Source organism: Strix uralensis, chromosome Z (genome assembly GCF_047716275.1).
Source record: "Strix uralensis isolate ZFMK-TIS-50842 chromosome Z, bStrUra1, whole genome shotgun sequence".
Taxonomy (NCBI): Eukaryota; Metazoa; Chordata; class Aves; order Strigiformes; family Strigidae; genus Strix; species Strix uralensis.
In genome coordinates, this window is record NC_134012.1 from 35,581,336 (window position 1) to 35,596,957 (window position 15,622).

The 15,622-nt window shown below is 38.2% G+C and overlaps 1 protein-coding gene across 1 annotated transcript in view; it reads right to left on the reverse strand.

The window, feature by feature from the left end:
• Positions 1-15,622, reverse strand: part of BNC2 (basonuclin zinc finger protein 2) — a 233,054-nt gene that overhangs the window by 11,663 nt on the left and 205,769 nt on the right. The window contains exon 5 of the mRNA XM_074855944.1: positions 10,157-12,120. Within this exon, the coding sequence (XP_074712045.1) occupies positions 10,157-12,120 (1,964 nt within the window). The remainder of the gene's footprint in view (positions 1-10,156; positions 12,121-15,622) is intronic.

Genomic DNA, 15,622 nt, shown 5'->3' on the forward strand with positions numbered 1-15,622 from the left:
TTAATGACACTAATAATGTGGATGATTACTGATATGTGTATCTCCTGCAGTTTATCATATTGCACTGGCTGCCTACGTCCACAATAAACATGATGCTATCATTTACCTCTTTATTGAAGGCAATCCTTCTCTTGAAGGAGCACATTCTAATTACTTTGTAATGTTTTATGTCTTAAACATTTTGCAGCTCTGGACCTTGCCAACTGCTTCATGTCTACCATTGATTAATTACAGAATGTTTAATCAAAATTTAGAACCTAATGCAGTCATTTATGAGTGTGCTGCAGTGCCAAGATAGTTAGGCTGCTGTCCCAAGCTCGGAGAGTGCTGGGTTCAAAATTAAATCCCAGAAATGTGGAAGATGCCAAAGATTTTACCTTGAGTGATTTGAGTTTAAAATCTTACTTCGGTTGATGAATGACAGGCACCCACCCAAAATGAGAGGTCCTTCTTGTGCATGTATGTCTGCTTGTGTCTTTCTATTACATTTTTCTTCTTTAAATGTCTTCATTTTTCCTTTTATGCCATTGCTGCTGTAGTTGCTTCTCAGCTCCCTTACAAGACTTCCCTGCTGCTAGAGCTTTTGCAAACACCAGTCAAGAGAGTGTAGTTTTGAAGTGGTTAAACAAGTGAAAAATAATTTGCAGGGACAAATACATAAGTTTTTTTTTTAATGTGGATTTTTATGGTACTGTCATACAACCATTCACCGTTGAAGTTAAGTGTTTTTTTAATACCATTACTGAACTGCTGAAATGGATGCTAATATAGCTTGGAGTGCTAATGTCAAATCCTGGTAATAAAAAAGACAGACTGCTGAATGAAATAATTTCAAGTAAAAAATAGAACAAAAGTGCTCTCACTCTCGCTCTCCACTTTTATTGAATTGGGACTGACTGAGCCAATTGCTTTAGAAGTCTGTAAAACACAATTACTAGTGAGCTGACTGACCCAGCAGTGCCCCTTCTGTGACAGAACAGACTAAAAAGGCTGCAGAATTAGTGCTGCTCCTCTATCTGGCTATCAGACCTGAGAGACGTCCAGCACTGGATCTGTTATCCTTCCTGCCAGGGCCTGCCTCCTCCCCTCATGAAATCTTGGTTCTCAGTCTTACATAATATATGATCTGCATGCATCTTCTTCCTGAAACAAGGGCTTATTTACCTTTTCTGAGTGGGAATCCAAGTTCTCTTTCTATCCATTGTATTCTTAGATCTTTATCTACCAACACGGCTAGATACATGTCTTTTAGTACACGCATCCACAGGCATACACACATTTACGTGTTTGGGCTATTTTTATTTCCACATTTTGTGCAGTAAACACAAAAGTACAACATAAGATTTATGGGCAGCAAAATTAACTATGTCCCCTTTGTATTTTCAGTCGTAAGTGGCTGAAGTGCAATTGCTTTTTTATTTTGGCATAACAAAGAACAGGAGAGAGAAAGGGACAGAGAGGAAGGAAGAGGGAGAGAAAGGGAAAAAATGTATTGAACTGGAAGTAGCCAACACTTTTCCCTAGTTAATAAAATAAGCAATAAAGTTTGTAAACCACTAGAATCAGTAACATTGGAAATCACAACTTATAAAACTTATAATTTACAGCTTATGTTTCGGACTCACATAGTTTGACATGGACATACAGCTTAGGCTTTTTTTTCTCTTTCTCTTCCAAAAAAAAGCAAAAACAAAGTGACAGCAAAAATTATCTTCTTATTACAATCACATCTTTTCTTTCTCTCCTCCCGCTCGTCCCCATACAAAACAAACCATTTTGCATTTATAAACAGTGCCAACAAAGTCCTGCAGTCCTTTCTTTCTTGTGACAGTGTACATTTTGGCAAATCTAAAACTCTTTCATTTTTCTTCCAGGTCCATTTATATGAAGCCTGCAGGTGCCTTATGGCAAAAATGTTAAATTATTTCTTAGACAAATCTTTTAAGTAATGCTTTTTAGGGCAAGCTTAAATGCAAAATGAGCTCTTAATTAAAAAAAAAAAAAAAAACCACAACAATTTGCTTAGCACAAGGCAAACTGATCGTTTAAAAGATGTTGCTTGGGAGTAGGAAACACTACTAAAACCTTAGGTTTTCTCTAGAAGTGGTGGGCTCTAAACTCCTGTCAGGAAATATCCAGTGTTTGCCATTAAAAGGTCAACATGTGAAGAGTCATAAGTGGTATTGCACCTGAGATATTCCCATGTTACCTCAGGTCCCCACAGACCACCCAAGGTATTTCTAGTGCCATTTGGAATGTTTTATGTGTACCTGCTGGATGTGAATGAGTGGTTTCTCCTTAGTACCTACAGCATAATACAATTAATAATAGTACATGATGTGTGCCACAGCTGGGCATCTTTGCTGAAGAGAGGCAAAAGACAGAAGACTGAGTACTGCAGGCCAGGTTCAAGGGGTAGCAAAAAGCAGTGTGCGGTGTCTTGCAGTACATAGTGACTTGCAGTACATAGTCTTTCCTTGACACTGCCCAGTATTTAACTCTGATAATTCTGCACCTCTTCCTTCAGATAAGTAGTCAGCAGTCTGGTTATCTTTCTCCTTAACTGTTTCTAACTGCACAGTATGCTCCTGCAATTATGGGCTCTACTTTACAAATTTGCTATTACTCCCTGTCATATTTGCTAACCACTAGCAACTTGTATAACCATGAAAAGGTGTGCTAGATTTAGAGAGGCTGGGTTTTGCATTTTCTTTTCCCCAGGGTCCGTAAATTGCCAAATATTTTTGAGTAGCATCTTTTCACTAAGACATATTTCAGTGCAAAACACGCTCATCTCACCTGTTTGTTGCAAACCTGCCTTCAGGCCAGTGGCTACAGCAAAACGTTCCCTGTAATTCTTAACCAATCTATCTGGGTCTACTACCCAAGACCTATCTTGTTAATATTGGAATAGGAACCCAAAAAAGCTTTGTTTTACTATACTGATTGCCTGCTACATAATTCTACTTCAAAAAATACCCCGTGACCTCACAAACCCTAGGAATGACTAATATCTTTCGGATGAGGCCAACTGTGGACAATGTCTACATCTATGCAGATATACTGACAGGACTGGCACACTATCCTCCAAAACAGTGTTGCAGCTATTTGGAGTCATCTACACCCAGTAATTTTTCCACCTTCTGGGTTATTTTTTTTTTTTTTTAGGTGATTTCTAGGGCTTGCCTCGCCAGTTTTCCTACTTTCAGGTAAACTTAACTTTAATTCAGATATGCCCCAGCACAGTCACTCAGTTCACGTTCTAATGAATGAAATGGCTCAAATCTAGGGGGAGGAGCATCATCATCATTAAGGGGAGAAGAAAATGACGTCACCTACAAGTAATCTTTGGTTAGGCCATAAGATCTGATGTAAAATTTGCCTCTTTAGGTGACAGTTTCTCTTTTCAGACAAGCACAGCTGATGAATGTATCATGTATGTACATAGGACAGCATTTACCTGCCTACTTAGTGTCTCTCTCATTCATTGAAAGCTGTAACTCCAAAGGGCAGTAAACACACAGCTGTTTGTGCCACAGATGTGTCTCCCTCCCCCTTTCATTATTTCTCCTCAGACTCCACCTGAGACTATTAGACCTCGCAGGTTGCAGTGTCTTGTTCCTTTTCATGCATCCAGGCTTTTGCAAGTAGTGCCCTGGTGCTATCTTGTATCTGTAATGTACTGCTTCCTCCACTGTAACAGAAATCTTACAGTCTTCTGCTGTTAAGTTTAAAAGAACAGCTAGAGTCTTTCTCTGCAGGTACTAACATAGCTAGATGTTTTGTTTACTCCACTTCCAAAAGACTAGGGAAGACGGGACATCTCTGTGTATGGGGAACAGCTTTACATTTACTCAGTTAAGTGGAAAATACTGAATTTTCTCCCACTCTCTGGAGAAGAGTTTTGGTTCTTCCAGTTATTTCCTAGGAACCTGAGGGCAATCAGGTGGTTGTGAATATGCATTCATGTTTCCATTCCTGTCTTCTGAAATAATCTCTTTCACTGAACATAAGACATACAGAACCTGCACAGGAAACTTGGACAAAACAAGTTAAACATTTACACTATTTGTCACAACACATAGCAGGGGAAAATATTGCTTAATGCATGTTTTGCTTTTGGCTAGTATTTTCAATGCTTTACTTATGCTTACCACCTATCTTAATCCTGGTGTAACAGTTTATTTAAATAAACTTCTCAGGTCACTGAAAAGTCATTGACTTATTTTGCAAGTTCACATAAAAATGAGACTTCTTACACTGCACAAAAAACTGTACTGTCACTCTCAAATTGATACCATTTTGTGTACCAAAAGAGAACAAGGTAATGAAAGCAGCAGATTGTTTTAAAAAACAACCACCACCTCCAACTCAAACCCAAAACAAATGGATATGTGTAGTTGGAAAAGACCTCCCTCCACACCAGAGCTGATCCTGCAATCTTTACTTGCATGCGTAGCCTCTTTAAGGCTTGTTTTAATTTATTTCTTTTCTTTTAAAATAAAAAAAAATCTTATGAAGAAATTAGTTGTATGCATTCCAGTTTTAATTCTGCTTCCCTTGTTGACATGGCTGAGTATGCAATATGACAGAACTCTGTGTTCAACGTGACTAATCATGAAAGAGGTTAGCTCTGTGTTACAGGTGGCACAAAAAGTTTCTTTATGATCCACGTTCTCTTGAGTAAGTAAGAGTTATGTGAACATTAGCAATGACACACATCTCAGTGACTCTGTAAGAGAAAATGTAATGGTTTATACAATTGTATTGCATATGCTGCCAGTCTCTTCATAAACTGCAGAAACAGTAGTATAGGTGTAAATATGTTTATATTTTTAAAAATGTATAAAGTAGCCCTTTTGTCTCTTGACAAATGGTTCATCAAACACCTAATGTCTTAAAACCTGATTTCCTTGTCCTTACTGGAGGAAATTCAAGATTTATATGACCGCTAATTATATTAGGGGAAATACAGCAATAGTTATCATGGACTGGTGTGAAATATCTTACTTCTTGGAGCTATCTGTTCCTAGAATCGAGTGCATTTATAGAAAACAATTCTCTAAAAAGTTATCTGTAGAAGATTCCAAGCATAGTAGGATGATGAAAAAAATGGGTGCTGTTGTGTCAAGGGGGTGATAACAGGAGGCAGGTAGCAGCTTTCTCACATCTTCACCTCTCTTGATAATGTATCCAGTGGCTCATCATAGGTAACTGCTGTTAATTTATTCAAGCACACCTGTACAGGGCTGGAAGTCAGGTAACCAGACAAAAAATATGTCTCTGCTTTTTCAGTACAGCTACCCAGAGGCCTATATCCACACAAATTTAGTTCTGGAGACATCAGCAGGTTTAAATAAACCACCAACAGATGTCTTGCTCCATACAAATCAAGGAGTTTACATGTTTAAATCTGGACTGATTTAACTAGCAATCAAGTGGCAAGATCACACTTGGCACCAATAGTTGCCTCTTATTTATTTATAAGTCACCCTGAGCAGATATTATATTGTTTTTAAATTCATTCATGGTCTCAGTCACCTTTCCCATCTTGTGGAACACACACAGACACACATGCTCACTTGGTGCAAAAATTTAAAGACAAACTTGAGCAATTAATAGTCCTACTTTAGTAGCAGAAAGACAAAATGAAAAGTTCTTGCTTTGTTCCTCTGAACAGGTACGCCGAGGATTAATTTATTTTGCATACACTAAGTAAAAGGAAAATGTGGCAACATATTGTTACTAATGCTGCATCCTACCTTAAGAAACACAGATTTTAATAGTGCCAATACTAGGTGAAACTGCACTAAGGTTGACAGAGAAGATGGCTGTATTTCTCCTTAAGATCTGACAGCTTCTCCTGTTTTATCAGTGGTTTTGACCATAATATTATTGGCTCTTAAAGGTGAGAGCCACAAATGAAGCCAACTTCTTGAAGCTTCCTGACTTTCAGCTCTGCATGTGCTCTCCAACAGACTCTTAGATGAAACTTTGGCATTGGTGTCCGCTTTGAACAGGAAATAACTACTCCCTCCTCGCATCCACATGTCTCATCTACAGCTCAGGATCATTCCCTGAGCAGCTGTAACTCAGTGCTGGCTTCAAGGACCAACCACACTTATCTCTTTGTAAGGCAAAGTCAGTAACTGCTGGGGCAGGACTCACAGATAAAGCTGGGAAGCATATCCCAGGGCAATCTAACCACTGGGGCCACAGGGCCTTTCTCCTCACTCACAGGAGAGACACCCTCCGAGTCCAGAGACAACTCACTTTAGAGAGAATTCTTTCCATTCAAGTGCATGGTTCTCACAACAACTTACCTTCTTTCTCTTCTTTCTCTTTTCCATCTAAAAAATTATCCTCCTCTTTCATTCAAAAGGAGGTTCATGACATTGCTTCTGACCACTGACGCAGTTTTTAATACAGTCTCTTTCCCTATTTACTCTTAATTTCTTTCTTACAAGAAGAAGTAGCCTGAATATCTTGCCTTTAGAAGAAAGGACATGTAAAGTAAATACAGAAACAGACATGGATGAACAGCTAATTCAGGGAGTTGCTGGTGAAGAATGGAAGAAAAAGCAGTTTTCACAAGTGTAGTGCTTCCAGGAAAACAAAGACAGAAAGACTTATCTGTTTGGAGAAACAATCAAAGATATAGCTACCTATAAGGTTGATTTTGTGAGTGATGTTACTTGTAGCTCAGAAGGTGATAAAAAAAGGCCCTTTTAAAAAAATCTACGCTTAGTGGAGCTTGGCAAGTCAAAAGCAGTAGTGCCTAATTTTTAGAAGGGAAAACAGAATTACTGGGTCATTGATGGTAAGGGCCAGGAATCTGCTTTACTTTCCTCTGCCCTGTGTTGAAAAAACACATGTGAGGTGGACTCCTGAATCTTCTGGTTATCTTGATCCTAATTTACAAGGAATAGCACTGTTTAGTCAAAGATCTCAGCAGATATTCCAACCTTTCTGGCAGAAGGATATTTATACAGGAGTTGACCTTGGCACAAATGATGTAGGAATGGTGAAGCTGGATTTAGTCAGCCCTTAACATGAATTGCTACAGGATGCATTCCACAACGGAGGGTTGCAGCTGTGACGTGGATAAAAAAACCCTCCTTCAGTCAAAGCAGCACTGTATTTGCTCCTGACATGACCCGCTGCCTCTAGTAACCAGCAGTTTGTATCACAACCCCACTCTCGCAAAGCGCATCCCACTGTTAACAAATTGGAGTTTTGTGTATGTACAGAATGGGGAATATAGACAAACCTTTGATTAACTAGAATTGCATTGGAAAATGCCTTTAAGCCATATCAGATGCCTCTAAAGCAAACAAAGACGATTAGCCAATGTTAGTTATCTCCACATAAGCTTGTATTTTGTTTTAGAACATAACTGGAGTTATGAGTTTTAGACCACTAACTAGTTATAATAGGATTAATAAAATAATTAATACAATACTAGTAATATGATTAATAAAATTACTAAAGATAGTAACTTCACAAGACTCTGTAAGCTATGGGATAGTTAAAACTCTGATTTCATTAAGAAGATAGTACTGAAAAAATGTTTTCATTCTCAAAGTAAAGAAATTCTAAGCTTCTCTAGCTAGTCAAAGATTATGTCACTCACAACACAAGGAAATCACACAGATTTTTTATAATGTGTCCAAAGTGGAACACCAGTACATGACAAATATTATTCAGGAATTATTATTGTGTGCTTTAGGTAGCTATTTCTTATTTCTTGTACAGCATTTAATAGCAAAATGCTTCAGAGCTTTTAAATGAAATTGATTTAAGTGGCTGGGAGAAGTTCTCACTTTGCAATGCTATTAATTTAGTTATCCAGTTATCTTTGAGGTGCTCTCCATAATTTGAAGAGGTAGAAATTTTACATTTAGGTAATGACTCTCTCTAAAATATGAGTGCTAATGAAAACATCAAGCCTGAATGTGCACGCAAACTGTACCATACCTTTGAATTTTTTGAAGTGTATAACCACTCTTAAATCTTTGCAATTAAAGGATATAATATGCCCATGAATTTTTTTTGTCCCAAGTGCAATGTATAATTGAAACATATTCTGAATGTTACTAGTGTAATGATATAAAAAGATGGTCTTGAGCGTTACACAACTCAAGATGATGTGTAAATAATAATTTTGCCTTTAAATATGCAGCCTGCATTTTAAGTTCCTGAATAAGATTTTTATTTTATGGCTTGCTTGTAATAAGCTTAAAAGGAGTGTCCTACATAGTTCACAAAATATTTTCAAAATGTGCCCCTTTTGTCTCAGAAATATTTTATGTATGTCATCACACTCATCTTTTTCTTAAAACCTACAAATCTTTACTATGTTAACTTTATTATTAGTATGATCTATCAGTGGATTCCTGCTGAAATAGAATGCATTGCATAAAGTTCCAAACTCTAAAGTTAGCCACTTTTTACGTTACATGCTGAATACAAAACTGTTTTGCGTAGTACATGACTGACTTCATAATTCGCTTATGGAAACAGACCAAACAAGCCAAATTCTTGACTAACAAAACCTGTGCAATTTAAGGAACTAAATGGGGTTGCACATATCTAAACTCAGCATAGATTATGCCACTTAATTCACACGCTTCCCTTGTCAAACTCAAGTCTCAAAAAAGTTATCAGGATACCCCAAGAAGGGAGTCTTAGTTTAGTTTACCTGCTTCACGTCCAGTGGTTTCATCCTACTGAAATGCAAACTCTAGATTGTCCTTCTTAGCCGTTTTGAATTTGTATTCTTATGTGTGTTCCTATTTTTCTGTTTAGTGGATTTCATAAATAGTAACAGAAGACATGAGATATTTGGGGACTGGACTCTCCATTAAAATAGTGCATTTTGGCTCCTCAGTATCCTCGACACTAACTTTCTCTCATTTTATATATGATATATTCACTTTCAAACCACATCAATTTCAATGGAAAAATAAAAAAAAAGGGAGCTGTGTGTGAAATGTTTAGCTAGGTTTAATTTCCTTCTTGTGTCTGCTAAGTTTTTACAACATAATGAAAAAATATGAAACACAAGTAAAGAAAAAGAGACAACCCAATCTCACCATCACTCCATGAACCAGAGAGATTTTGTTATGTGACAATATGATCATCATCACATGCAAGAGCTTTTATCTACAAGTATGAAATAACTGTGTTATCCTACCACCTTGACAAATTCCATTTATATTACATTTTCCTCAGGAATCAAAAAGAATGGTGTATAAAAAAAAAACCCCAAACCCTAAGAGTTTAAGGACCAGCTGCTTCTGTTTAAGCCCAACTGTTTCAGTATTGATGCAGCATAGCTAGGGCATGATGTCATCTGAAGGGCCAGCAGAATATACCCTGGCTGATCTTAAAAATATGTAGGGGTCTAGCCTCTCCTCTCTGAGTGTGCATAATTCCCATCAGTGGGAAAGGCAGTTGCTCACATGCAGAAAAGAAGATAAAATAGACTAAATGACCATAGTGTACAGAGAGGTGTATAAGTTCTACTAAAGAAAGAGACAACTATTTTCTTAATATTAACTTGTTCCTGCTACAACACAGCAGCTAGTTTTGAAAATTGAAGAGAAAAAAAGAATAGTCTTCTAATGCTTTCTGTTTCCTTTTATATGACCCTATGGGGATGGAAATCATTCTTTTATTCCAATCCTTCTGTTTCTCTCTCCATCCATTCATCCAACCGTCCATCCACACCTCCCCCTACTTCCTAGTTCTATGGTTTGATATGCATACATGGAGATATTTGTATTGTATATAATTTACTATATATTTAATAGAAGTTTTTCTTGTTTTAAAAGTTGCAGGGAGAAGAAAATCAATGTAATAAAAACTGCAGCTTATAAACAGAAGTACAATACACATGTTCACAGGCACACAGAAAGAACAGCGACATTTATTATCTAGCCAGTCACTTAAGAGGATGGCACAATATATACTATTCTGAATGCCAAGCAACAATGAAAATCTCAAAGTGATAAAACTCTCTCAATGTCATGGGAACACGACTGTCAGTTGTCATTACTGTACATCTCTCTGTTTCTTCATATATCCTAAACTGCCTATTCTTACATAATTCAACACATTTAATAATGTAGAAAATCAATTAATATTTACTGACCTGTCTCTGCTTCTCCGTGATGGGAACGCAGCATTACAGCCAGCCACTGTGCAGACATGCATCTCTTTTAAATGAACATTTCTGTAGTGAAGCTTCACACTGTAGGAACTCTTGAAACTTTTCTTGCACACATAGCAGATCTTGGGGTCTGGGCTGGAGCACATTTCACCTTCTGGGGAGAACTTCTGAGGGCTGCTGTAGTTGAATGTAGAAGCAAAACTTTCATGAAGGGCAGCCATACTGGCACTGCCTCCATTGTACAGTCCATATTGGCTCATGTAGAACATATCATATGTAGGGTCTGTATACTCTTCCTTCACCTTAATGACATCCTGGTTGGAAGAGTCATGGTTTTCATCTGGTCTGTCACTGTGCATCATAGATTTTTCACCAGGTTCATGGAGGCGATCATCACCTTCCATGGATTCCTCACACAATTTGGGCTCTGATGACTCTGACTCATTTTCATAGTCTCTCTCGTGCTCCTGGTCTTCTGATGTCATGCTGTCTGCCCTTCTTATGTCTGGTCTAGAAATGCATCTGCTTCTGTCACTTTTGGAAAAGTCTTTCACAGACAGGCCTGGGCTCATTTCCTCCTGAGAATGGCAGTGATTGTCATGACCAATGTCATTCACCATCGTGCTGCTGTCATTCACCTCTTCCTCTTCATCATCAAACTCATCGGCAGTATCAATAACTTCCTTTTCAATTTTAACTGGCATGCTCGACTTCCTTGGCTTCTTCTTGGGGGCAAGGTCAGCATTAGACTCTGGAGTGGGCATCAGCACTGAAGGTACCGATGACTCTGAAGGAGGAGGAGGAGGATGCTCCATGCCACTCACTGCTGGTATTATTGGACTGGTAGGGAGCGAGGTTGGAGGACTCACCATTTCTCCAGGAGTAAGTAAATTTCTGTAAAAAGGAGGAACAGGTTGGACAGTCTTTAAAGCCGGGAACACTAGCTGACTGGGAAGAGGGTTCTGTAGTACAGGATCTAGAGGGGGAGTGGTAAACCCCATTGGTGGACGCCCAGGACTTGTTAAAGTTAGGTTGGATTTTGTACTTGCTATGACTGGAGTGGCGGCACCTGATGTAGCACGAATTAGATCTTTGTCACGGTTGTTCCTTAACATAGGCATGTGGAGGCGGGGATTGGGGTTAGCACTGTGGCGATTGCGGCTTCTGAGAGAGCTGAAGACCATGTTGCAGCCCTCAATAGTGCACCGGTGCTTGATTTTCAGGTGAACGGCATTGTAGTGGATTTTAAGAGTACCTTTATCATAGAAAGTTTTGCCACATGCATTGCAAAACACTCTTCCTTTCCTAGAGGCCGACCCCATTCTCCTCATTCTGTGAATGCGGAATGAGCTTTTAGTGTGTTCTGGTTTTGATAAATCATTGACAGGAGTAGGTGTCTGAACAGGAGAGATGCAGGCTGGCTCAGTTTTAGGCTCAACATTTGTGATGCTGGTCAAAGCATTCCTGCTGGATGTTTGCTCATTCTTGAAAGGTGTAGGGGAAACTTCAGATTCACTGCTCTCGTTATATTCATTTTGGGTTGTAAGGTTTGGTTCACGGAGCCTCATTGCTGGCTGTTCCAGCAGGAGGCCATTTGGAGGCAGCCCCAGCAGCGGAGCAGAGACTGGATTTATGTACTGGAATGGAAGCAGGAATGCAAGGCTATTTGGGATGTTTTCAAAATGATGAATACTGGAAGGATTGCTGTTCTCCAGGTGAGCAAGGAGACTTGGGCTCCTGGTACGATTATTGCTTTCAATAAAAGTCCTTATATCTGAATCCGTCTTTGAAGATGGCACAGCCACAGCCTGCCCTTCTTTTTCTTGAATTGCCATCAGCTCCACGATGGATTTGGTTTCTCCAAATCTCAGGAACTGTTGAAGGGTAATGATCTCTTCTTCCCTGGACATGATGGCCCAGCGGTCCAGCACCTTGCCTGCAGCATCCTAGAGGCCATATCAAAGAAACAACAAAGACAAACACAAAGAAAAAACTTATTGATTCTGCATAATTATTGAATTCAATAGAAGGTGTTCTGCTGTCTGAACATGAAACAGTAAGCTCAAAAACCAACATGCAAACAGCATTAACAGAACTCGACCAAAATTTCAAACTTTCCAGCCATACAAATATAGTAATTAAGAGTCACAGTCAGAGAAACAGATTGAGTTTAATAATGTCAAAGCAAACAAAATGTATACCATGGGGCTCTGTGATCCAAAATGCTTTCAATACTTTCATTTTAACATCCATGTTGATCTATGTACAATGCTACTGTTTAGCATACATTAGCGTAAAACATGAACTGTTCCTGTGCACTCCACTGTAAAATATAGAAAAATTGTACTTCAATCACTATTAAATGGTGACACTATAAGAAAGAGTTAAATAAATGCATTTGATAGATTTGCTTCTTAAATGCAAGCAGACATAAGAGTAAGTCACTCGTGGGCCATCTCACAAGAAATTTTGATGCAAGGCAAAAAGTCTTAAAAATAGCACATAATACTTGTACCTTACTCCTTTTTTTTTTTTCTCTCTCTTTTTTTTTTTTTTTCCCCCATGACTGCAATACTGAAAAACATATTCATTATTAACTTGTATCAAAAGGTAGAAATTGGGGCACTGGTTTTAAGCATAACTGGACTATTATTGGCAATTGATTGTAAGCTTGCAATCTTGGTATGGTTTAGATTTAAGAGATTACTTTTTTTCTGCCTTGTTATAAATGACAGTTAAAAGTATGTAAAAAGTAAGCATCTGATGGATGTAGATAGCATAAATGTGTAAAAATGTTGTCTCTTAACATTGCCTTCTGATAGCAAGGGAAAAATCTAGAGAGAATACACATCAGTAATCACTAGACTATCTGTTGTTAAATATACATTAAAAAGCATTTCACACTTTCATTTTTGCTAGTAAGCATGAGATTTGCCTGAAGGTAGGACTTAAAAATTCTGCAATGTAATGTCAGGCAATCCATTCCAGCATGTATTGATAAAAACATATTAAAATACTTATATAATTAATACATAATTTTATTGGCATCTTTCCTTTGGGGCAAATGCTGGACATAACCTCAGCACAGTAACTATAACTAATAAGCACTGTTGCAGGCCATCAAACCAGAATTATTCCAATGCTTCCTCATGCATTAAATAGTTTGAAAGCCTTGCAAGATACTGCACTGTACTGTCTCTGATCTTTTTAAATCTTGAATCTCAGCTTCAGAACTTTGAACACTTTGGACTATGCACTATTGCAAAAACCACTAGCTCTTGTTTGATTATGAAGCCTGCAAAAGCCTTTCTGGGTTTTTTTCAGGTCTTATTTATTTCATTATCTTCAGTCTTCAGAGGACTGATTCTTCTCTTCCCTCACGTTTCCTAGAGTATCGGAAAATGCAATTTGCCCCAAATAGTAAAGTATATATTTATTTGATTACATCTGGTTTTATTATCTCAGTTCTGATCTGTGTCACCTGTGGATACAAAGTCAGTGATGAAGGTCAATGCCATGTATGTTTCAGTACCTGATGCAACTGTAAAACCTCTAGACAGTCTTCACACATGACCGTTCACAATCAAACCTTACAAGACTAAGAAACCCTCAACAGCAATTAATTATGGAGAATCTTACCCAGCTGACCCAGATGGAAAGCCCAGAAACCATCTCTATGCAGAAAATGTTTAGCATGTATTTACACAGTGATGAAGGAACACCACGATGCAGATGCTGGTCTTGATTTGCAGCATTAGTCAGGAAACGTCCCCACCTTTGAACATTTCTAATTTCTATGCCCTGCCAGTTCTACCTGCCTGATGAAGCAGTATTTTACAGGCAGTCAGTGCTATCTAATAGGAATCATCCAGAACATCAAAAAACTCCACTCAACAACAAAACAAAGTGAAACAAAACAAAACCAAAATGGGGCGAGGGGAGGGAGAAAAAAAAAACACCACCACCACAAACAAACAATTAAGACAGGTTCATATTTTAGTGCTCTAAGACTATTTTTTTCCCATCCAACTAATTTTGGCTACCCTCCCCATGAGTGTGACCTAAAGCTTCTTACGTAAACTTCTCTCACAACTTCCAGCCAGCCATACTGGTTCTACATTTGAGTAATTCCTATCTGGAACTGCAAAACCAGACTTGGTTCAGATTTTGATCTCCAGGCCTTCACTGTCACCTCTGACCCAATCTAAATCCACACATTTCTAATCCCAAACCACAAGTATTAATTCCTTCTAACTGTAACCTGCATTGTTTGAAGATGGAAATAACATTGTCTAATTTACACTGTTTACATGTACTGAATTAGGATTCCTGTCTGCACCCAGCTGCAGGCTGCTTTGTAATGTACTACTGGTAGTAATTTGTTTTGTTTTTGCTTTAATTTGTAAATCACTCACAGGCTTATGCAACAGATGGATGCTTTACAAAAATGGGTATTTAAGTAAATAAAAATTAAATACAGCCAGCACAACAATAACTCATGAGAATAGTAGGTACAGATCCTGTAACAGACTCGCACACATAAGCAGAAGGTGGTACCACACAGTCCCTCACCCGGTGGCAGCACACCCAGCTCTTTGCATGCACAGAACAGGCAGACATCGTCTAAATATGGGGGCTCCCACTATGCTTTAGAGAAGCCATAAGTTGGCTACATGAGCTACCTCTCAATCAGATACCACCCCTCTTTGTTTCATTTAGTTTAAGGGTTTGCAATGAGGAGGGCCAGACCTTCAGCAGCTGCTAAGTCCCACTGATCAGAGAAACTGGCAGTCAAGAGTGCGATTGTCATGGCATTACCCTTGCTGTCATTCAAAGAAACAGCAGGGAATCAGAAAGCTGCTCTTAAATGATCTTTGCCTACTCCTACTAGTTATATCAAGCTATATCTTGTTAATTTTCAGCAATAAGTTGCTTGGCTTTTTTCCCCCAGCAAAAGTAAATAAAAATTGCACAGATGCCTGTATTTAATAGAAAACACACTACTTACGGATACTGTGTAGCATATGCTTCAATATTTACATAGTGATGGCTTTCCATAAATCATTGTAAGTGTGTATTATGCAAAACTAGATAAAGAGCAAATAGGAATGTCATTTTTTGATAAAACTTAACAAAAAATCTAACCATTATCCCCTTTGAATTAAGCTATAACTAGCTAGGGATCTCTCTGTATATGGTAATACTTGATTAGACGTTCAAGTCCTTTCTTACATGTAATCGATTTCTTGTTTCTTACAATCTCTCATGCTAAATTTTCTCCCCAAAGCCATTAAATCATATCCACATTTAAATATTCCATGACAAAAGGTTCCAATTTATATTACTTTTTTCAGTTCACAACTGATTAAGCCAAGCCTCCTGTGACAATGTGTACAAGGAAGTCAGTGAGTATAGAGATACCACAGCACGCTTACAGCTCTAAGCCAG